Raw genomic sequence first — 23,150 nt, forward strand, 5'->3', positions numbered from 1 at the left:
CACTGGGTACTGTAGACAGACTGTTCTTTTTGGTGAACTAACAATAGTATAATTATCTTGTGTGTATGTATATATTATACACATGATTGATAAATAATCTTTTCCCTTCTTTCTTTTCTCCTTTCCCCCATCCCAGTTTCTCTTTCCTTGTGAGCAGTTTCCTCTCCTTTCACTTTCACAATATCTATTGTACATTTTGGGTCTTATTTACTCTTTCAGTTTTTTATATTAAAGAGGCAATATGATATTTACGCCAATAAGTCTGATTTATTTCACTTATGAGTGTGGCCTTAAGTTGCATCCATTTACTGTAAAAGCCATGAATTTGTTTTCCTTCCTTGTTGAGTAGTATGCCATTGTATAAAAATACCACATCTTTTTTTTTTATCTAATCCTTTGTTCATGGGTATTTGGGTGTTTTGAAGATTTAGCTATTACAAATTATGCTGCCCATATATTGCTGTGGCATGATGTTTGCATTTCTTTTGGGAAAATATTGTTAAAAGGAGCTCTGTAAGATTTGTATTAGTTTTGTCCCCACTGCAGTAAGATGAGATTTGTATTTCTGCTATGGATTTAGTATAGTATGTATGTCTAATGCATTTTAATAGTGTATTTTGGGGGTGATGGAAATATAGTTTAGTGCTCGAGCGCTTACCTAGCATGTGTGAGGCCCTGGGTTCTATCCCTAGCCCTGCAAAATAGAAACCAAAAGAAAAACAAAACAAAGCAAGTATATATTGGATGGTTCAGCACATTGAATTACTTGTGTTTTATGTATGAGGTGGGAACCGTATAAGATCAAGAAATATCAGTATGTCTTTAAAAATCATTATTTTCAGGCTAAGAGTAATAGAAACAAACGTAGCTGGCTCTGTTGGGTTTATTATTTACTGTTGCCACTGAGAACTGTACCATGGAGAATGGTGGGTGCTAGGAAGCACTTAATATAATAATTGGGTTTGTCTGTTACTTTAGCAAAGATTCAAAGTAGTGAGGATTTTCTGTGAATTGGGTTTTGTCCAGAAGGAAGTGGGAGAAGTCTGTGGTGTGTGGATGGTCTGTATTTTAGTCTTACGTAGAAGGCTGGTCAAATGAATGAAGCAAGATCAAAGCTAAAACTGGAAAAGAAGTTATGGTCACTTACATTGTCTGGGTAGGAGACAATATATTTATATTTTTTCCATATTCATGCATTATTGTAAGAGTAGTTCTGTTTTTGTCTTGATTCCTTATGGTCACAGAGTGGCTTCATCTGACAGTGTTCTCTGTGAAGTTGTTTATATTCAGACTTCAAAGCCTAGCTGGGACTGCCAGGGCAATGCCTAACTTTTGGGGTGTTTCTCTTTCTCATAATTTTTTTGTTAAGTATAAACCAGGTTCATTTCACAAAAAAAGTGAGGAAATACATAAATCAAAAGTAAAAGGAATTATTTAGAAACAAAAAGATTTAAACTGCTTAGTATTTTTGTATGCCTTTGAGGATATATTTTAGCTTTATTAAATTTTTTTAATAAATGTGAAGTTGCATTCTTCATATGGTTCTTTTTTTAATCTTAAAGATTGACTGTCATTTCATTGTAAGATACGTGGCTTTTATGCAGAATGGGAAAGAATTAGTGTTAGTGGAGTGTAACTGTCATCTTTATAAATGTTGATAAAATGTTTAGTATTCTGTAGTCAATCATCTTAGCTGTCTCTAGATCATTTTGCACTGTATTTCTTTAAATGTGTGTTTTTGTATGTACACATAAGTGTACAATATGATATGATCATATTCAACTTTGTTTTATGCTGAGTACTGAACTCTCAGGGCTTTGTACATAGTAAGTAGACAGGCATTCTATTACTAAGTTATACAGTCAGTCCTACGAATCATTTAAGGAAAACTTACTATAGGCAAGAATTAGAGAATGTAAATTTTATTAGATGAAAGCATTAATGTTGATAACTTTGGGTTCTGCTGTTGAAGTTCCTACTATTTGCTGTGAAGATACAGGAAGCATCAATGATGATTTCGGGAATTTTAGGATCCTATATTCATTCATAATATACATTTCAGAATGTTGAATTAGTTCTCAGTGTTTAAACAGTAATTAAACTATTTGATATATGATATCTCAAAAAATCACAGAATAGCACATATGAATCCATATGACATTGTAATTTAAAAAAAAAAACATGCTTTTCAATACAGATTTAGTGATTGACTGGACTGAGTCTTGCTGTTTCCCATGCTTGCTTTGGACTTTTGGGGTCAAGTAATCCAGCAACAGTCTCCTGACTAGTTTGTCCTACAGGTGCCTGCCACAGCCCCTGACTTGCCTATTTTTGTGGAAGGATCTCATTGTTTTGAACATACTTCTTGGAAGGGTCATTGTTTTTGAGAATCTAGATGAAAAAAAAATTTGTATGTTTGCATATATATAAAAAACATTCACAGTAAGTTTCTTTATATTAGTTCATGCAGTTCTATTGCATTAGATGAATTAAGGATAACAGCTAAGTACAATATATAATGAAAAGCACTTTAACTATTATTAATTTTAGTAAATACTTTTTAAAATCTTCTTCTGAATCAGGCCTGGTGTACACTCTGGTGTACACACCGTAGAGGTATACAGGAAAGTGTAGGAGCATCTCAAGTTTGAGGCCAGTCTGAGAAAATTAGTGAGATGTTGTCTCACAATAAAACAAAAAGGACTCAGATGTAGTTCAGTTGCAGAGCATTTGTATAGTGTCCATGAGGTCCTGGTTTCACTTGTCCGCACTGGAAAAAAAAACCAAAAAACTTTCTTTGAAGATGTATGCCACGACCTGCATGGCTCTCCTGAGGTTCTTGGGGTGGTGGACTGCAAAAGGATGAGAAAATAAAGAAGAGGGAAAGCTGGGGTCAGGTACAGCCCTTACCCTCGGAATAGGAGAAAAGAAGCTGTCCCTTGGGGTTGAGGATTTAGCTCAGTGGCTTAAACACCTGCCTGGAGGTCATCGTTCGATCTCGGGCACCAAAAGAAAAAAAAAAAAAAAAAAAAAAAAAAAAAAGAAACTGCCCCTCTGTTGTAGGGCATATGTTTATACATTTTATCAAATTAATGTCATATGACACTGTGGTCCTAGCAACCCACTGTTCAAATTGTCTTGGGGCTATTCTCCGGACTGAAGCAGCTTCTTTATGTGATTTTTACTGGGCATTCTCCAGCCCTGCACGTGTGTTCAATTTCCAGCTTTAATGACACCTAACAGATGTACAACATAAAAAAAAAAATATATCAAGACAAAAAAAAAACACAAAGGGGCTGGGGATTTAGCTCAGCGGCATAAGTGCACCTTCCTTGCAAGTGTGTGGTCGTGAATTTGATCCCTGGTACCAATAAAAAAATGAAAAAGACAAAAAAATATTATTTAGTATCACAGCAGTCGAATTGGGAAAGAAAGGCTTACCCATTTATTCAGGGGTTAAGTATGCATACTTATTTTTGAGATACTGGGGATTGAACCTAGGGCCCTTGCATGGAGCTACATCTCTGTCCCTTTTTTAAGTTTTAATTTTGAGGCAGGATTTTACTAAGTTGCCCAGGAAAGACCTAAACTTGAATTCTTCCTGGCTCAGCTCCCAAAGTGCTGGGATTGTAGATGTGTGGTACCACACCTGTTTTTCTTATTCTTGCCTATGTTGGAAAAAATGTCTGTGTCGCTTTCACTTTTTCCCTTTTTTTCCCCTTTATTTTATTTGAGGGCCTCCAGAAGCTCTGAATTATAACTGGGTAATTGTCAAATTTGTATAGAGGGAAGTAAAAGCTGTAACTTTTGAGCAGATTTTGAGAACTAGTATTGGCTAATCACCTGATTGCTTTTTAAATATACTTTTTTGTGCTAAGCTTAAAAAAATTAATGTCTTTGGTTTAAAGCTCTTGAAAAGTTCCCAAAGTTCCACTTAGAAAATACCCTAGATATCTTCAATGTTTTTTCTTTTCTCTAAGTTTAAACTGTCACAGTGGTACTGAAAGCATGTTTAATGCATTTTTAATCTTTCAAAATTACTCAAGTGGGATTTTTTTTTGGGAGTTGATTTTGCATAATGCACCATAATGTAAATATATACTTAAATCTTGAATAATGATTTAAAACATATATATATAAAATGTGTGATGCTAGAAAGATGACTTTGTCATGTCCTCAAGGACTTTTCAGTCTACTGGATAAAAGAGAGATTGTGTGTGTGTGTGGGGGGGGGGGGTTCACCCATACACAGTGATTGCATTACAAAGTGGACTGATGATAGAGCAGATATAAAAATATTAGAGAGAAAATAAGTAATACATCTGGGTCAAGGAAGACATAATACTATAAGAAAGGCAGTGTATTAAAAATAGTGTTCCTTACATCTAGAATGAAAATTATAGATACTTTGGACAAAATTATATTTAAAGGTTCTTTTTTGGTGTTAAGAATTCAACCCAGGATTTTGTGTATGCTAAACCAGCATTCTGCTATTGAGCTGCATCTCCAGCCTTCCAAAGATTCTTTTGTGTTAAAAAGTTCATTTATTACCCCACTCCGGGCTCTGGGAATTGAACACAGGGTCTAAATACATGCTAAGCATATGTTTTCCTACTAAGCTGCGCCCTGAACCACTGATGTTTTCCTTGAGTTAGTATTTTGCTTATTATCTTCATGTTATCTCTTTTTCCATTCTTTAACAATATATAATTGCTTTTTTCCCCTCATTTTCTTCTTTTTCTGGCAGCTCTTCACAGATGGCATCACAAATAAACTTATTGGCTGTTATGTGGGTAACACCATGGAAGATGTAGTCCTGGTGAGAATTTATGGCAATAAGACTGAGTTGTTAATCGATCGAGATGAAGAAGTGAAGAGTTTTAGAGTGCTGCAGGCTCATGGCTGTGCACCGCAACTCTACTGTACCTTCAATAATGGGCTGTGCTATGAGTTCATACAGGGAGAAGCGCTGGATCCACAGCATGTCTGCAACCCAGCTATTTTCAGGTATTTTCCCCTTTTTGAATATTTTGTTATGAAAAATTATATTAAGTGCGTGAAGGAAACATTGTTTAAAATTATTCTTTTCCCAGCAACCATTTGGTTCACTTAGAAACTTTATTTAGAGCTTTTGTTTCCTAAAAAAAGAAACAAAACAAAAATCTACTGTTTTCATAGTTGACTCTTTGCAAAAGAAAAGGCTGCAAGAGATTCTAATTTACTGCTATGTAAGGTCAAGGGTTTCTATAAATTTTGGGGTGAGGGAAAGGAGTTGGTATTGGGGACGGAACCCAGGTTCTTTGCACTGAACTTCATGCCCTGTCCTCTTTAATTTTTTGTTCTGAGATGGGATTACGCTGAGTTACTGAGTTGTCCACAATGGATTTAAATTTACAACCTTCCTACTTTGGCTTCTCAGGGGGCTGGGATAAAGGCATGTGCCACCCTGCCTGACTTCCTGTTAGGTTTTAAAGTAATGTTTTATCAAAGTGGTATACTTTTTTTGGTCAACTGCTTATTATTTAATTGCTCATATTTTCAGAGTTCTTACAATAAGATTCTCAATTCTATTTTTGTTATCAAAATATTTTTCATTTTAGAATTCTGTTTTCTATATTTTCTATAAATGATAATGTCATATATCCTCATGATACTTCTGAAATTATCAACCTCTAAAATTTGCTTTCTGCTTTGAAACCTCTAGAAAATGGACTTGATTTGAAAATAGCAAGTTTGTTGTTTATTTTGTTTTCAAAGCCTCTTTGTAGCTTTGAAGAGTTCCTGAATGCCTAGGAACGCTTGTTTTAGTATTTAGTATTATGCCTGTCAATATTTACCATATCAGAAGTTAAAACAGAATGTTGAGAACATGAGAATATCAAGTGGATATCCTGTTACCATCAGTACAATGATGTCACATAATACGCAGCCCCTCGAACTACACTGTACACCTTGAGAGAATAAGAGAATGTTGACTAATGTTTCATGAAAGAACAGTTTTACCTTATACACTTCCTTAACCTCAAGGGTCTAGGGGTCCCTGAATTGTAATTTAAGAGTTGGTGAATTAAAAGTGATAAAAATTAAATGGACCAATATTATAGCTTCTTGGTAAACATGAACATATTCATACATTTTGGAATAGAGATTTATCAAACTCTTAAGAGTTATCAGATATATTATCTTCTTTTACATGAGTGTACACGTTAGATGTGTTGCATTGCAGGGTCCCAATGAATACATTTATGTTTACTTGCTGTGTTGCCCAGGCTGGCAGTGAACTCAAGAGCCTCCTGCCTCAGCCCTAAGTAATTGAGACTACATAGATGTGTGCCACTATATCTGACTTGTGGTATTCATTCATTCATTCATTTATTCATCATTAGTCTTTGCTGTAGTTGAGAAATATTTATGTATTGGGATTAAGAATGAAAAGATTGGGGGCTTTATGTATTGGGGGATTTAGCTCAGCGGCATAAGTGCCTGCTTTGCAAGCAGGCAGTCGTGAGTTCGATCCCCGGTACCGATAAAAAGGAAAAAGACAAAAAAAAAAAAAAAAAAAAAAAGATTTCATAGATTGAATCATAGGAGAAGCAAGGGTTAGATTCAGATACAAAAATAACATACTTTTCAAGGTTGCTAGAGAAGGGCCACATGAATTTCCTTGCAAATACAGGCAGAGAGAAACATATTTAGAATATTACCTGTCCTTCCGCTGAAAAATAAACACCTACTTGCTCAGGATCTGCAAAATGTACCCAGGCCCAGGAGTTTCAGTGCCCGTTTGCACTTTCATGCTCAGTGATGGCAGCAAAGGCAGCAGTATCTGAAGATACTGGGTTTTAGTGCTTTCTTCTTGTATACGCAAGATACAGGCACATTGTTCAGCCATGGCTTAGATGTGAAGCCGAAAGCTATGAGGGAAGGCCATTGAACATTACTTCAGTTTTCCGTGGTACTGCACGTTGAGTCTTCCCTGAAGTTTTTGTAAGGACATACATAATGTTAGTCCTTCTTTGACTATCACACAAGTAGGCTCCCGGGACTCCCAGTGAGGTTACCTGTATGTTACAGAAAGTCTGGGCCAGCATCCACATAGCAGCAGTAGGATTCAGCAGCCACAAGAAAAGACTAAGTTTTGTCGGGGACTCCACCTGAGCAATGTCGTCATGAAGTAGCTCTGCCAATACTGTGTACAGATTCGGAGTGATAAAGCAAAATGACACCAGCTGGTCAGAAGTGCTTAGACAGTTATGTGACTGTCGTGTACTGTCCTGTACTGTCACTCCTCCTGTCAGTGGACCCTAAGTGAGCAGTCCTAGGCCATCATAAAAAAAATACAGGATTTGGGCCATGGAGGCTGCCATGCTGCTGCCCATCGATCAGTGTTATGACTGAAGGTAGGCCAAGTAGGTCAGTTCTGAAGTTCTCACCTCTAGCACAGGGATCCCTGGGCATTGTTTCTGAGCAGGATGTCCAGCCTTACTCTCTCCTCCTTGCGTGCATTTCTTCATCTGTCCTTCTGTACATGTTCTCAAAAGGGAGCTTTATCATAAGAAATAAGTGCCCTCACTCCAGGGGTGAAAGAATATGTTGGGAATTGGCAGGCCTTATGCTATTTCCAATATGAGAAACTTTCTGTAGACATAAGAAGATAATTTTATATGCATTACTTTTTTGGGGGGGAGGGTGGTGATGGAGATTGAATGTGGGTCTTTGTGCATGCTAGGCAAGCACTTTGCCACTGAGCTATATCCCTAAGGCTAAATAGAGAGTTGTGCCACTATATCTGACTTGTGGTATTCATTCATTCATTCATTCATTCATTCATTCATTCACAACCTTGAACTTGTGATCTTCCTGCCTTAGCTTCTAAGTACTTGGGATTCTAGGTGTGTGTGAAGCTGCATTTGGTTTTGATGTTGTTAATAATAATGATCTTGCCTGGAGATACTGGGTAGAAAAAAGGCAATGTCCAAAAGATATAAGAACAAAATTGCTTAAGGCTAATATTTATCTAGTAGTCTTAACTGCCTTATATATATGTGTGTGTGTGTGAAATATATATATATATATATATATATATATATATATATATATATATGAGAAACATACACACACACTGGTTTTTTTGGTACTGGGAATTGAACTCAGGACCTTGTGCTTGCTGGGCAGGTGCTGCGCCACTGAGCTATATCCCTGGCTACACATGTATTCTTGAATTTTTTATACCTCTTCTTTTTTGTTTAATGCATTAGCTAGGACTTCTAGTACATTGTAGAGAGATTTGTGAAGGAGGAGTTATCCTTACCTGTTACTCATTATCTTAGTAGGAAAGCCTCATGTTTCTTTTCATTAAGTAGGAGGTAGATATTCTTAATCATTGTCTCATTAAGAAGGATTTTTTTTGGGGGGTGGGTACCAGGGATTGAACTCACAACCTTGTGCTTGCCAAGCAGGTACTTAGGCCACTGAGCTAAATCCCCAGCCCCTAAGGAGGATTTTTTTGTAGATGTTGTGGATCAAAGTGAGGAAATTCCTCTTCCATTCCTAGAGTATTGAAGCTTTTTATTTGTTTGATTAATTGCTGTTTGATTTTATTAAAGGCTTTTTCTGTACCTGTTAATAAGCTCGTGTGATTTTTTTTTTTTTTTGTTACAATAATTGAATTTCAAATGTTAAACCAGTCTTGCATAACTGGGATAGTTCTTCTTGGTCATGGTGTATAATTGTTTTTTATACGTTGTTGGATTTTTTTCTTAATGCTTTGTGTTAGTAAATAAAATAATTTAAAATAATCTTAAATAAGAAATCAAAAATTATAGTTTTTCTGTTTATAAGATTTCCTGATAGAAAATAAAGTACTATAATCAGATTGTTTTAAGAACGACATAGTATTTGCTATTTTAGCCATTTTTAAAAGTTACAGCTCAGTAGCATCTATTCACATTGTTTCATAGCTGATTTCCAGGGATCTTTTCATCTAGCAAAACTTAAACTCTATATCCATTAAATAATACTGCCTATTCCCCCTTTCCTCTAGACCCTGACAACCGCCATCTATTTCTGTCTCTATGAATTTTACTACGTAGGTACCTCATGTAAGTGGAATTATACAGTATTTGTATTTTGTGACTGTCTTATTTCACTTAGCATGATGTCCTTAAGGTTTATACATGTGGTAACATGTGTTAGAATATCTTTTTTTTGGTGCTAAGGCTCAAACCCAGGACCTTGTGCGTGCAGAAGATTCACTGTATCACTGAACTACACTTCTAACCCAGAATTTACTTCCTTTTTAATAAGACTTTGAATATGGGTGTGCAAATATCTCCTTGATGCCTTGTTTTAATTCTTTTTAAGTAAATATCTTGAATTAAAATGATAATTTTATTTGTATTTTTATTTTGTCTTTTTGAGGTAGGGGCTCACTGTGCAGTTCAGGCTGGCCTTGGGCTTACTTTGTAGCCCAGGCTGGTCTCAAACTTGCGACAATCCTCCTTCCTCAGTGCTGGGATTTCAGGAGTGTGCTATCACACCTTGCTTCGATTTTTAAGTTTTACAGGCACTACCTTGATGTTTTTCGTGATAGGTATACTGTTTTATGTGTCTCCTAATGTTGCAGAAGGGTTTTATTTTCTTCACATTCTTGCTAAGAATTGTTTTCTGTCTTTAATTTTTTTCTGTTTTTAGATTGTATAGTAGTCACCCTAATTAATGGAAGGAGATATTACATTGTCTTGGATTTGCATTTCCTTAATGATTAGTGATGTTGAACATAAATTTATATGTTTATTGGCCTTACATTTTATCTTCTTTGGAAAAAAGGCTATTTTATGCAGTTCAAATTAGGTTGTCTCTTTATCAAGTTGTAGGACTTCATTATTAAATCTGAATATTAACCTCTTGTCACATATAGATGCTCCTAGGCTGTTATTTTTTGATAAACCCACCATTAATTTTTTTTTTTTTCTGGGTCCCATGGTAGCTTTATTTTTAATTTTTTTTTTTTTTTTTTTTTTTTTTTTTTTTTTGGTACCGGCAGTCAAACTCAGGACCTCATGCTTGCCAGGCAGGCATTGTGCCATTGAGCTATATCCTTGACTATTTTTAATTTTTTAAGGGACTTGCATTTTGTTCCCACTATTAATCTTAAAATATTGTTAGTGGGAAATGCATTTTATTCACTTGCCTCACTGAACATAATAGTTCAGCAAAACTACACTGTAGAATATAGTTGTTTTTGTTTATGATTGGGTGGCCAAGTGGGAAGGTGATTATAGCCCAGCATATTTGAGAGTATCATCCTGCATGTTGCTGTCCTGGGAAAAGACAAACAAACTATGGTTTGTACTGAATGTGGATCACTTTCACAGTATCACAAAGTACAAAAAATTGTATTGTTGAGCTGCTGAAAGCATGGACTTGATATGATTTGCAAATATTTTCTCTCATTCTGTGCATTGCTTTCTTACTAAGATGAGTGTGTCTTTTGATAGATAGTTTTAAATTTTGAAATAGTGTATGTAGTTCTTTTCCTTTTACTTCTGTTTGTGCTTTGTTGCTATATCCACAACATTGCCCAGTGGCCAGAATCATGAAACTTTCTTCCTATGTTCTCTGAGAGTTTTTATATTTTTAGCTCTTACATTTAACTCTTTGATCCATTTTGACTAACTTTTTAGTGTGATATGAAAAAGGTTTGGTCCCCCCCCCACATATATGCCACCTACTGAGTTTTCCCAGAACCATTTGCTATCCTTTCCTCATTGAATGGTATTGGCACCCCTACTATACCTTTGAGAATAGCAACTGTAAACCTTGAAGCTCTGCTTTTCTTTTTCAAGGTGTTTTTTACTATGTAGGAACCTTTGAGATTTTGTATGAATTTTAGGATACATTTATGTTTTTACAAAGATCATCTTTGGGATTTTGGTAGAGGTTGTGAGTCTGTAAATCATTTGGGATTGTATTGACATCTTAATAACAATACTGAGTTTTGCAGTCTGTGAATGTTGGATGTCTTTCCATTTATTTATGTGCTTTAGTTTTTAAAATAATGTATTCAGTTCATTCCTGAGTACTTCATTCTTTTGGATACTGTTTTATATGGAACTTCCTTTTTTCAGTGGTTCATTGTTAGTATAAAGGGTTTCACATGTTTTGGTATTCTGTAACTTGGTGAATTTATTTGCAGGCAATATCCCCCCCCCTTGCGCTTCCTTCCTTCCCACTGTGTGTTCAGGTTGACCTTGATCTCAGAGTCTTCCTACCTCAGGCTCTATGAATGCTGGGACTAAAGGCATGTGTCAAAATGCCTAACTTTCAATTGCGTGTTTTCTTTTAGTGCAGTTTATGAGAATTTGTAGATGAGTATGGGACTTAGGTTAGGATGTAACTTTTTAGATTTTTTAGCAAACTTTAGTTTTTAACCATGAGAATGGTAGGACTGATTGAAATAGTGTGTGTGTGTGTGTGTGTGTGTATGTGTGTATAGTGCTGGAGATTGAATTTAGGGCTTGTGCATGCTAGACTAGGTCTCTGCTACTAAGTAACATCCGGAGCCCCTCTATTTGTTATTTTTATAAGGAGATTTATTTTAAATACATTGTCTTCCTTTTTGCCATGGTCTGAATGGGCCCTCTTAAAATTCTTTTTCTGAAACTTAACTTCCAGTATAATAGTTTGGAAGGACAGGGCCTTTTGGTGGTGGTGGTGGAAGGGTGGTCATGACAGAGAAGAAGCCCTTGTAAATGTCCTTCAAGTTCTCATGAAAGAGGTCTGTGTGTACTTGTTTGCCCTTGGAAAGATGCAACATTAGAGTGCCATCTGTGGGGAACGCCTGTCCTTAAAACCAGCATGAGATCTACTCATGCCTTGTTGGATTTCTTTACCTTCAGAACTATGAGAAATTTCTAATTTATTTTTAAGCTTCCCAGTGTATGTTTTTTGTTGAAGCAGCCCCAAATGATTGAGGCACATTTCTCAATTTTTTTGCTTATGAAAAGGCCAGTAGTTCTGAGACCTTTAAAGGTTGGCTTGAATTTTAGACTTTGAGAAGAGACTTGGATAAGATGTAGCTATTGTTGTAGGGTTAAGTAATAAGGTGGGTAAGTATGGTCAAAATACATGCGTTGAACCCCACCATGTGACATTGATGGGGGCATGAGGCTCAGGAGAGACTAAAAGTGATCAAAGTATGTTATGAATCTGTCCAAGTAAAACCCATTAGTATAAACAGTATGCTCTTACACAAAAAAGTTGTAGAAAGTAAACTTAGGCAGTATTCAAATGGATGGTCATTGTGTTTTTTTAAAATAAGAAAACACTAATTGTTGTATACAAATGTAAGAAAGTTTTTATTACATGATACTCAAGTAAATCCAAAAAAGATTTTAATTTACCTGATAATAAATCTAGTAGTGGAAGAATTCTTTGGTAGTATAGCAGATTTCTCAGTGCACTCGAATCTGTTGCCATGATAAGTGATTCTAATTCATCAGATATGTTTTAAGTATGTCTTAAATGGTGAGCATTAGAATGGAAGAATATGGTTGATTTTTGGCCCTTGAAGGAATACTTAGTATTGGTTGTATCAATAATGTATTATCTACTATTATTGCTACTATTCTATTTTGAATTATGTTGGAAAATGTTACCTAAAGTTGCAATAACATCATTAATGTTATTACCTATTATGTAAACATACTATTTAATATTACTTTCTCTTTTATATAATCTAATTTCATCTTACCAGTACACTACTGATAGGGCAAATCATAATTTACTTGTTGAAGCTACTGAACATTAGCTCTTGTTTTGGTATTTAATTTTACAAATATGCTAAAGTAGGACGATCATTAATAGATATTTTAGATTGTTTCCATTTAGAGTAACAGTATATCAGCAGATAGAAGAAATATTTTTAAGATTTTATGTAGATTTTATAGTCCCATCCATAAATTATAAATTCTGTTTATAATGTTACTTTTTATTTGGAGGAGTAGTTGATACATTTTTGATAAAAATTGCTCATGCAGAAAATTTGCCTTTTCATTCCATAATGGATTTGTAGTCTTTTTTTATAACTCACAGGACATTGATGTGAATTGAGAAGTTAGTCTACAAGTTCTTTGTATATCAATCTGAATGTGGGAGCAGCTGACCTGCTGCTGCGCCGGAAGTTGGCAAACTTCAGACTCCTCAGGACCAGAGCAAAGCCATTCCTGTTAACTATAGCATAAACAGCTCTAAAAATGGTTTTCTTCCAGTGTTCTCAGGAAGACACTGGGACCTTGCATGTTCAACCTTTTTTACAGTATAGAAATAAAGATGCAGATCATACTGGGTTGTCACTGTCCATCAAAGAGGTCACATTCCACTCAGTCCCTGCTTCTGTGGTATTGTCTATTTTTTCTTAATCTTGTGTCTCCCCCTCTCACGATTCTGCTGGCTGTGTAAGTTGTGACATCTGACTCTCAAATTTAAGTTGTCATTTTTAAGTTCAGAATTTCAATTAAAAATTTGTTGCACAGTGAATTGACATCATAGAGCACTGTGCTATATATCCCTAGCCCTTTTCATTATTTTGAATCAGAGTCTTGCTAGGTTGCCCAGCCTACCTCAAACTTGTGATCCTCCTGCTTCTGTTTCCTAAGTAGCTTGGATTGCAGGTGTGTGCCACTGTTCTAGATTCAGTAAACAATTACCTTTTAAGCACTGAGAATTGAACCTAGGATCTTGAGCATGCTAGGTAAGCTCTCTGGTACTGAGTTGTATCATTGCAGTTTTTAATTTTGAAACAGGGTCATAGAGAGTTGTCCTCTGGCTGGCCTCAGACTTGTGATTCTCCTCCTTCCTTAGCCTTTACAGTAGCTGAGATTACAAATGTACAAAATGATGCCTGGCTATATTAGATTTTTATGTAGATCTTTTTTTTCTTTCCCTTGGTTTTCAGGGACATATATTAGATCTGAAGGAGAAAGTCAGAACTATGTAAAAGACGACTTATTTTGTATCTCTTACAAGGATTCAGGGAACCAGAGATAATAAATTACCTGGTACAATAAAAATGAGGCTCTAATTAGCTTTATGCAGTCTTGTGGGGATTCTGTAATGGGATGGGTTTGGCTTTTTCATCATATTATCAATTCAAATTCTGGCTTAGTTCCCGTTGGACATCTTCATGTAAGAAAAGTCAAGTCTGAAAAGTAGATACTTTTTTCTCTTTTAAAACTGATTTCATTATTCTGTAAGTAAGTACTCCTTGGAATTGTGGCCATACTATTTCTAAGTGAAATGTTTTCGAAGTATTTACCATTCTGGTCACTCTAGTTTATTAGGTGGACTACTACTTTTTTGTGTGTCTTTGAGACAGGGTCTCGCTATGCAGTTCAGGCTGGCCTTCGGCTCACTTTGTAGCCCAGGCTGGTCTCAAACTTGCAAACAGTTCTCCTACTTCAGCCTCCTAAGTGCTTAGATTCAGGTGAATTACTTCTAAGATAGTATATTATGTCTTGCAAGTCAGGGTCTCCTGCATACCCTGTGAGTAAATCATAAAAAATGAGTGCCACTCATTTGTTTTTAAAAATCACACCAGATACAATTTATTGTAATTAAATGCCCTTTCTAATCATTGACATGTCTTCTGAATCACTTGTCTTATTTGTTTTTTGTTTTTTTAAAATTTTATTTAAAAGGATAAAGAGAAAAACACAAAACAAAACAAATCGGTGTAAGGGTACACATAGTACAGAACTACAAAAAAAAAAAAACCAGTAAGAAATCACCTGTTAGTAGATTACATATTATCATCTTAGAAATAGTTGCTCAAATCACAGTTTCAAAGAATACAAAGTGGACATTCAAACAGTGAGACTGCAAACAGCTGTGTTCAATGATCCAAAAACATTAATATAGTCAGCTATTTAACACCCCTAAACACACTTGCTGTTATATCCGTTAGAGCTCTTTTTTTTTTCCCCTCTCTTTTTTACAACAAAATTTACACATTTTGGATTTTATTACTCCTTAGGTCTTATTACTTTTTTGGGGGGGGAGAGAATAAAGTCAAATATGGCAAAACAAAGCTGTCAGTCAAAACCAAGGATAGACATAGCACATGATGTAAAACAGAAGTACAAGACTATACAATGGTTATCAACGATGTCTCTTGTTTCCTTAAAAAGAATTGTCTATCTCATTAGATATTATAAAGTTGAACAAAACAGTAGAGAACAAGTTGTCTTATTTGGTAAGTGAACATTTCTGGGATATTATATTCTGCTGACAGAGGTTGACTCTTAATGTTTATGTAACATAGATTTACCTTTCTTGAAGCTGCCTGTTTCCCCTTCTACATGTTTTAAAATCAGTTCTTAGTAGCCTAAAATGGATATATATGTTTGTGTATGTGTATGTACATGTATGCAGTTGTGCTTTGCTTTTTATTTTTATTAAGCACCTTGCTTTGTCATTAGGTTACTTGGTATTCAACTACTCTAAGTTTATTGTGCACACCTTTCTAAGCATATATGAGACTGGCACAAAAATAGATCTTTCTGTTCTGTAGACATGAGAGTATAGTCTTCAAGAGGGTCAGTCAGTAGTTATGGATGTAAGATAGATACCTATTTGAGAGGTATCACTAAAACACATAAAAAGATAACAGCTTTTAATATTTTTATGATGAGATTGAAGACGTTAATTAGAAAATTCAAATTGCCTTAAAAGGAGAAGAAATTTACCAGTGCATGAGCCAGGAATACTGAGTTCAAGCATGGCTGGATCCAGGCACACTAATAATATTAGGAATACTACTATCTTCTGATTTAAGTTGTATTAGTTTTTATTTTTCTGAAAGACTTTCCTAAAAAAAAAAAAAAAAAAAAAAAAAAATGACCATAATAATGACCAGAAAGGTTCTGTAGTCAAATCCTCTTGTTTAAATTTTTAAAAATCTTTAACTGACATCTGAAAACTGTACATGTTAATGATGCAATGCGTGATGTTTTGATACATGTATATATTATGTAATATTTAAAAGAGGTTTAAATGTCTCCTTAAGCATATATCCATTCTTTATGGTGAAAACACTCAAGTTATTGTAACATCTTCTCACTTTTTGGAATATACAGTATATTGTTATTATCTGTAATCACCTACAGTGCTAAGCATAGCACAACTCCAAGAATAGTTGAGAATCCATACCAGAATACATTTCTTTCTTCCTTTTTTATTTTAAAGAGTATAAAACCAAGGAAAATCAAACAGTGAAACCAATCAAAGTGAGCCGGTATAAGTGATACAAGACTTCAGAACTGTATGAAATCAACAGTAGTTACCATAATGCCTTTTGTTGTCTTCAAAATAGCTGTAGATACCTTTGGACATAGTAAAAATCAAACAGAACAGAATAGAAAAGAAACAATAAAAACAAGACAGTGAATGCAATAAAGGACTTTAAAAGAAGTCAATAGAAAATCTAAAATGGCTACCATAATATGCCTTGCTGTCTTTTAAATAGCTGCTCCTGCCATCAGATTTAACATAATCAAACAAAACAAAACAATAAAGTCCAATCCAACAAAACAATGAAAATGATACGGTATCCAGGCAGGGCTCCCTCCTGGTGACCCCACTCCCCAGCCCCCTCCAGTCTGCGAACAGCACCCTCAGGAGAGCCTTGGGCCTGGCTGCTCCTACCTCCGCAGCGGCCCATGCATGGCTCTGCTTTGCAGGCTGGGATCATCTGGTGTGGCCTGGTTCTCCCCCTTGTGAACTTGCTGACTCTCAAGAGAGGCTTGGGTCTGTCTGTCTGTCTCCACTCTGGCAGTGGCCTATGCAAGTCTTTTTTAATAGTGTCAACAAAAGTTAACAGCATTATAGAACATAGTATTAAGTCTTTTTTTGGTATATCTTAGGTAATTTCTGAGCTGATCACTGTGACCTGAAAGTTCCATGACTAGAGCAATTCGTGGACCATGTATTTACTCCTAACTTTAGTGGTGGGGAAGATATACAGTTTGCATTGAGATCATCTCTTCATATACCAGGGGCAGTATTTTTCCAAAGGATAATTTTTACCTCTAACTTGATTAGACAAGCATATTCATTACTTATGTTATTTAATCACAGGTGGTGAAGCATTGCTACACTGCTAGGTTCTCTGTGTGCCTTAGTTAAATGATTCTGAAATGTTCTTGTACAAGTTACATGAGAAGCTGCTAGGTGTCTTGATGTGGCTATATCAGAGACCAATTTAGTAAGAATTTCTGGGGACATAAAAGAGCTTCTGTGATTATTTTTGAAAGTTCCTCAGCAATACCGTGCCAATAAAAAGAAGATAGACAGGGTTGCTGGGCAGATGATAAGGATTCAAAAGGAAGAATACCAGATTCAAGAGAAATTCTTATTGGAGAAGCAGTATCCATAGAGAGAACAGGACCAAGAGGGCTTTCTAGCCTAGGTAGTTGGGAAAAATACCCAGTCAAGAAAGCGATGGAAGAAGAGATTCAGAACTCAGGAGACACTTTCCAAAAGAAGCCTAATTTGAGAGAATCTGCCCAGAATCTTAAGAATCAAGGTCAGCGCTTATGAGCTTCAGTAGTTGTTTTTCTGGAGCAGTGACTTAGGGACCTGACTCACCAGTGGGTTTTCCCCCTCAGTCAGCAGAAAGTGAAGAAAAGCATTTCAGAGGCACTCATAGAGGGTCCTAGCTCACAAGTCTAAAAGTTCAGTGATGAGTCTGATTCTTTCTGAGTCATGGCCTCATAACTTTTTAAAAATCATTGATAAAGCATAGATAAAAATCATAAAGCATAGCAGGACGGGCTTTATTTAAGACTGTCATGATAGTTACAGGAACCACAGCAGTGAGATTTTGCAGTTGGAGAAAAGAGATTAGGCTCAACTCCAAACACAGGATGGGCTAGTAGGTAGATAAAGCCCAGGAACAAGATCCGGTGTTAGTGGATCAGAAGTTAGTGAGAGGTAACATCAGGAGTGAGGGGGATTCTGACCAAACCAAGCAAACACTGTTCTTGCTGAGGACAGGCCAGGGTGATCAGGTGATAATCTAGGGCAGTGGCACCAAACCTATGACGTGTGTTTTTCTTTGAAGACAGAAGCTGTCAATGTGTGAGTTTTTTTCTAAGCTAAAACCTCAGAATTCAGGTTTAATTATGGTGCTGGCACTTTGTGATAAGTAAGTGAGTTTGGGGTTGCAGTTCAGCCACTCTGTCTCTGATTAGAATTTTTTTTTTGTACCAGTGATTGAACTCACGACCTTGTGCTTGTCAGGCAGGCGCTTTTACTGCTGAGCAAAATTCCTTACTTCTGGTCTTTGATTTCTAAAAGGTTTGCAGTCCCTGATCTAGGGGTGGTGGTGAATAAGAACCCTCATCAAATAGCAAGAGTGATTAGGTATTGAAGGCAGAGCATTTTTGGTAAATGGGGATTTTTATAAGCAAATGCATAGAAATGCCTAGAGACACTTAGAAGCCTGACTAAAATTTGATTAAGGAGAGTTAATGTTTAATGTCAATAGACAAATTTTCATGTGTAATTTTTTCTTTTTTTTTACGCTGTTTTGTTTTAAACAGGCTAATAGCTCGTCACCTAGCTAAAATCCATGCTATCCATGCACACAATGGCTGGATCCCGAAATCTAATCTGTGGCTAAAGATGGGAAAATACTTCTCTCTCATTCCCACAGGATTTGCAGATGAAGCTATTAACAAAAGGTAAGCTTTTTACATTTGAAATTTCTTTGGTATTGTTTTTTTTTTTATTAGGACTCAAAGATAGCTATAAGGTTTTTATGTATGAAGTCTGGTTTGTTTGTCTCTAAATTAGTGTAAAAGAAAAAAGGATTGATTCTGTGATTTTCAGATGGCACTGCTATCTATTCTGCTTCCCTCCTCCAAAATAAACCCAAAGACAGCAAAAGGGGTGGAAGTAGAGGGACAGAATCCAAATACAGGATATTTTTTTGAAAATAATTATAGAGGTTGTGATGAATGCAGATATTTTTTTCATGAGTTGGCCATAAAAGATCTTTTTTAAAAAATGTTTTTGTTCCAAGTTCCTTGAAAAGGTCTAACTTAGAGATCTTCAATGAGGTGGTGTAGTAATATGGAAAATCTGGGCCTCACTGTAGTTTACTGTGCCTGTTTACGTCCCAGATAATGAAGCTAAACATTCACTTACTGGATTTTTATCAGGTTTTTGTGAAACTGGATTCCCTCAGCTGAAAGAAACTATGGTGTTTTATTATTTCCTATATAAAAAACTTACAGATTGGTATTTAAAATCTTAAATCCATCCAGGCCTGGTGGCTCACCCCTGTAATCTCAGCACTGGGGAGGCTGAGGCAGGAGGTTCAGTGTGAGCTTGAAACCAGTCGGGGCTACAAAGTGAGCCCGAACTGCATAGCAAGACACTGTCTCAAAATGAGCCCCCCCATTTAAATCCTGTGAGTGTTTTTTATAGCATGGTTGTTACTAATACAAATTGGAAATTTTATTTTGTCCTTTATACCCAAAATTCATGAGGGCTGCGTTGTTGTGTTTAGGAAATCTGTTTCAAGAATTACAGAGGCAAGCAGGTCCTATGTTTTCTTCTCCTTTGTTTCTTTTGACTTTTTATAATTCATTAGGAAAAACTAACTCTTGAATTTGATTGTTTGAAAGTTTAATTTGGTGTCCTATTTAAAATTAGCCCTATATGGACATTCTGTATCCATAGATTCCGCCAACTGCAGGTGGAAAATATTTGAAAGAAATTATGCCTATACTGAACACATACATTTTTCTTGTCTTTATTCTCTAAACAGTATGGTATAACAACTACATAGCATTTATGTTGTATTAGGGATCATGAATAATGTAGAGCAGATTCAAAGTATAGCGGAAAATGTGTATAAATACTATGCCATTTCACATAAGGGTCTTGGAACAGTTATAGATTTTGGTATCCAGAGGAGTCCCATGCAGACACTGAAGGACTGCTGTAGGTATTCATATTTGCATGTGGTTTATCAGACTTTGAATTTGGTAGGAATACTTCCCAAGCTAGGATTGGCAGACTTTTCTGTAAGTAATATCTAGTGTGCTGGATATTCAGAAAGCTATGGTATAAAAAGTTTTTTTTTCCCTTAAAATAGCTACTTTATTGACTTTGTGAAATGATTAAAAAATGAGGTAGATGATGAAGGAAAATTTTAACTGAAGGTAATGTAGAATTGAGACAAAATCTTAAGAGCACAGCACTCTGGGTTCAGATTGAGATCATTCTACAAGTCAGAGTTTGTGCTATTAAACCTTGGGAGAAGTTTCCTAACTCCATTCATCTATCAAATAGAAATAATAACAAAAGCTTATTAAAGTATGTTTTTCATGAGGATTGAGTTAATATAAAGTGCTTTAAAAATTGCCTGGCCACATAAGTGCTAAGTAAATGTTATTCTTTAGAGAAGGTTATTTAAGTTTTGTGGTACATTTCCTAGATTCTCAAAGTCCACCTGTTTTATGAAAAGATACAAGAAAATTTATAACAAAATGGATAATATACTGTATTATAATTTTAAGTTATTCACAGTGTAAGACAGACAAAGACTTGCAACAACAGATAATAGCATGAAATTTTCTTTGTAATGAAGATACAGTACAGTACTGTATACTGTACTGTATGTAGTATAAATGGAACAACTTAGTGTATATAAATGTTTTTGAAATAGTGAAATAGGTAATTTGCAGAATTATTTGAACATCTTCCTACTTCCTAAATAGCCATTGCTTATTTTACTTTGTGTATGAGTGTATGTATATATATTTTGAGTTTCTCATATAAGAAAAACCATGCTATATTTAAGCTTGTGTGTCTGGCTTTTCACTTACCATTATGTTCTCAAGCAGCATTCATTTGCATATAAATGCCTTGTTTATCTTTCTTTATGGCAAAGTAGTACTCCCTATCTGTTGATGGACATATACTATTTCCAACATTTAACTGTTATAAATTGTGCTACTGTAAACATGAGTGTGCAAGTATTCCTTTCAACTCTTGGGATGAAATCTAGAAGAGAGAGAGCTGGGTCTAGTGGAATTTCTCTTTGTAGCCTTTTGAGGACTTGCGTGCTGACTTCTATAGTGATTGTACTAGTTTACATGCCCATCAGCAATGTAGATGAGTTCCTTTTTCTGCACATCAGTGCCATCAAGGTCCACTTTACATCCATGAGATCAGTGAGATTGTGGGAAAACTGGAGGAACACTATGGAAAATAAAAGGGAGAAAGGATCACGCTCCAGTAGAAAATACAGAGCTAAAATGAAAATATGAAAAATAAATATTTCTATTTTCTTATATTCCCATTTGTTTATAGGTGATTATTATGTTCATAATCCTTTGATTCCTATACTGTGCATTTTTATTGATTGATTGATTGATTGATTAGTTTATTGATGCTGGGGATCAAACTCATGACTTTGTGCTTGCAAGCAGTCACTTATGCCACTGAGCTAAATCCCCAGCCCTACTGTACCTTTTTAAAAAAACAGATTCAGTAGGCATATCATTTTGAAAAGAGGATAAAAGGATTACTTTTGAAAGTTGTAGAGAAGAGTACGATAGTGAAGAAAATACAGGTAGGAAATATGGATAGTACTGTTAAAAAGAAAAAAATTCTATATTATAAGATGGATAAGATGTTGAGGGATTACCTGTCAAAATGACATGGTAGATATTAAGAGGAGAAAAAAGAGTGAATAGTGGTTTTTATGGTGTCCTGAAACAGTTGATGAGAGTTGTCCATTTTTGTGCCATTTTACGCTTATCAAATTGTTACAGATACAGCATATTGAACCACTATCTGTAGTTTCTCCTGTTGTTACCCCTCACTCTTTCCAGTCTTCAAATACTTTCAATTTCTATTTGTTTTTTTGGCAGCATAATTAATAAATATACTTTTGTATCCTGATTTATCATCTATAGACAGGAATGTATTGACTTTTGAGAATTTAGATGCTTCATATTGTATTTACACTTCCTAGCTCAAAAGTAAGTATTTGTAGTTTTTAAATGGAAATAAATATAAAATATTTTACAAGAGTAATTAATACTGTTGTATACTTACCCTCCAATTTGGTAAGGATAGGGTTTTTTTTAAAAAAAACTTTACTGCTCTACATTTTAACTATTCAGTTTAAATTCGTGTTGCATTCTAAAATTTTTCTTTAATTCAACTTTTTTTAACTTCATACATTGGTTGGTTGTTTTAATTCGGTAATGTATGTAAATAAATGTAAGAGACACTTGAAAAAATATCATTAAGATAAGCTATAACTCTTCTTTTGAAATTAAAAGGTTCCTAAGTGATATCCCAAGCTCTCAGATTCTTCAGGAAGAGATGACTTGGATGAAGGAGATTCTTTCCAACCTGGGCTCCCCTGTTGTGCTTTGCCATAATGACCTATTGTGTAAGAATATAATCTACAATGAGAAACAAGGTAGGTATTTAACCTTTAGCAGTAACAAAAAGTTGATTTCTAAAATTTTCTTAATTGTCTTTTGATTTTTAAATAAATAAAAAATAAATGCAATTCTATTGCAAGGTTTAAAAACATGCATAAAACTTTAAGTATTTTCTTTTAGGTTATAAGGTCATGATAACTGATAAATTAACAGTATACCATATATTTGTATAAAATATGTTTTTAGAAATTGGTTTGTTAGAAATAGTTGTGGCTTCTGTTGGATATTTAAGTATATATAAAATGATGAAATGATTTTGTTTATACATGTAATTCTAAAACCTATTTGATTATGACTTGAAAGTGCACCTGCTTGTAAGGGGGTTATGGAAAAATCAAATTGACATTGCACTGCTTTATTTCTGTTTTCATAGAACTTTTCTGACAGTGTTGGGAAAGCTAAAAGAAACAAATGTATCTAGGTTTTTCATCACCTGCTTATTGTGCTGGTTTGTTATATGTGTTGATGCTAAGCAGAGAGCCAGAGATGGAGGAAATATCTGTAGTTGCTCAAATTTACATCTACTAAAGTGATAATCAAGAAGCTTTTGTTAAATAGTTACAATTTTTGTTGGAGTAGATGTTGATATTTTTAGGTGGAATGGTTTTTGTGAATGTT

At 35.1% G+C, this 23,150-nt stretch overlaps 1 protein-coding gene across 1 annotated transcript in view; it reads left to right on the plus strand.

Moving 5' to 3' along the window:
• Etnk1 (ethanolamine kinase 1) overlaps nt 1-23,150 on the plus strand; it is a 64,077-nt gene that overhangs the window by 18,991 nt on the left and 21,936 nt on the right. Inside the window, exons 2-4 of the mRNA XM_003470334.5 lie at nt 4,748-5,007; nt 18,603-18,743; nt 22,365-22,507. Of these exons, the coding sequence (XP_003470382.2) occupies nt 4,748-5,007; nt 18,603-18,743; nt 22,365-22,507 (544 nt within the window). The remainder of the gene's footprint in view (nt 1-4,747; nt 5,008-18,602; nt 18,744-22,364; nt 22,508-23,150) is intronic.

Source organism: Cavia porcellus, unplaced genomic scaffold (genome assembly GCF_034190915.1).
Source record: "Cavia porcellus strain 051 isolate PalLab524CR breed Dunkin Hartley unplaced genomic scaffold, mCavPor4.1 scaffold_27, whole genome shotgun sequence".
NCBI classification, from domain to species: domain Eukaryota; kingdom Metazoa; phylum Chordata; class Mammalia; order Rodentia; family Caviidae; genus Cavia; species Cavia porcellus.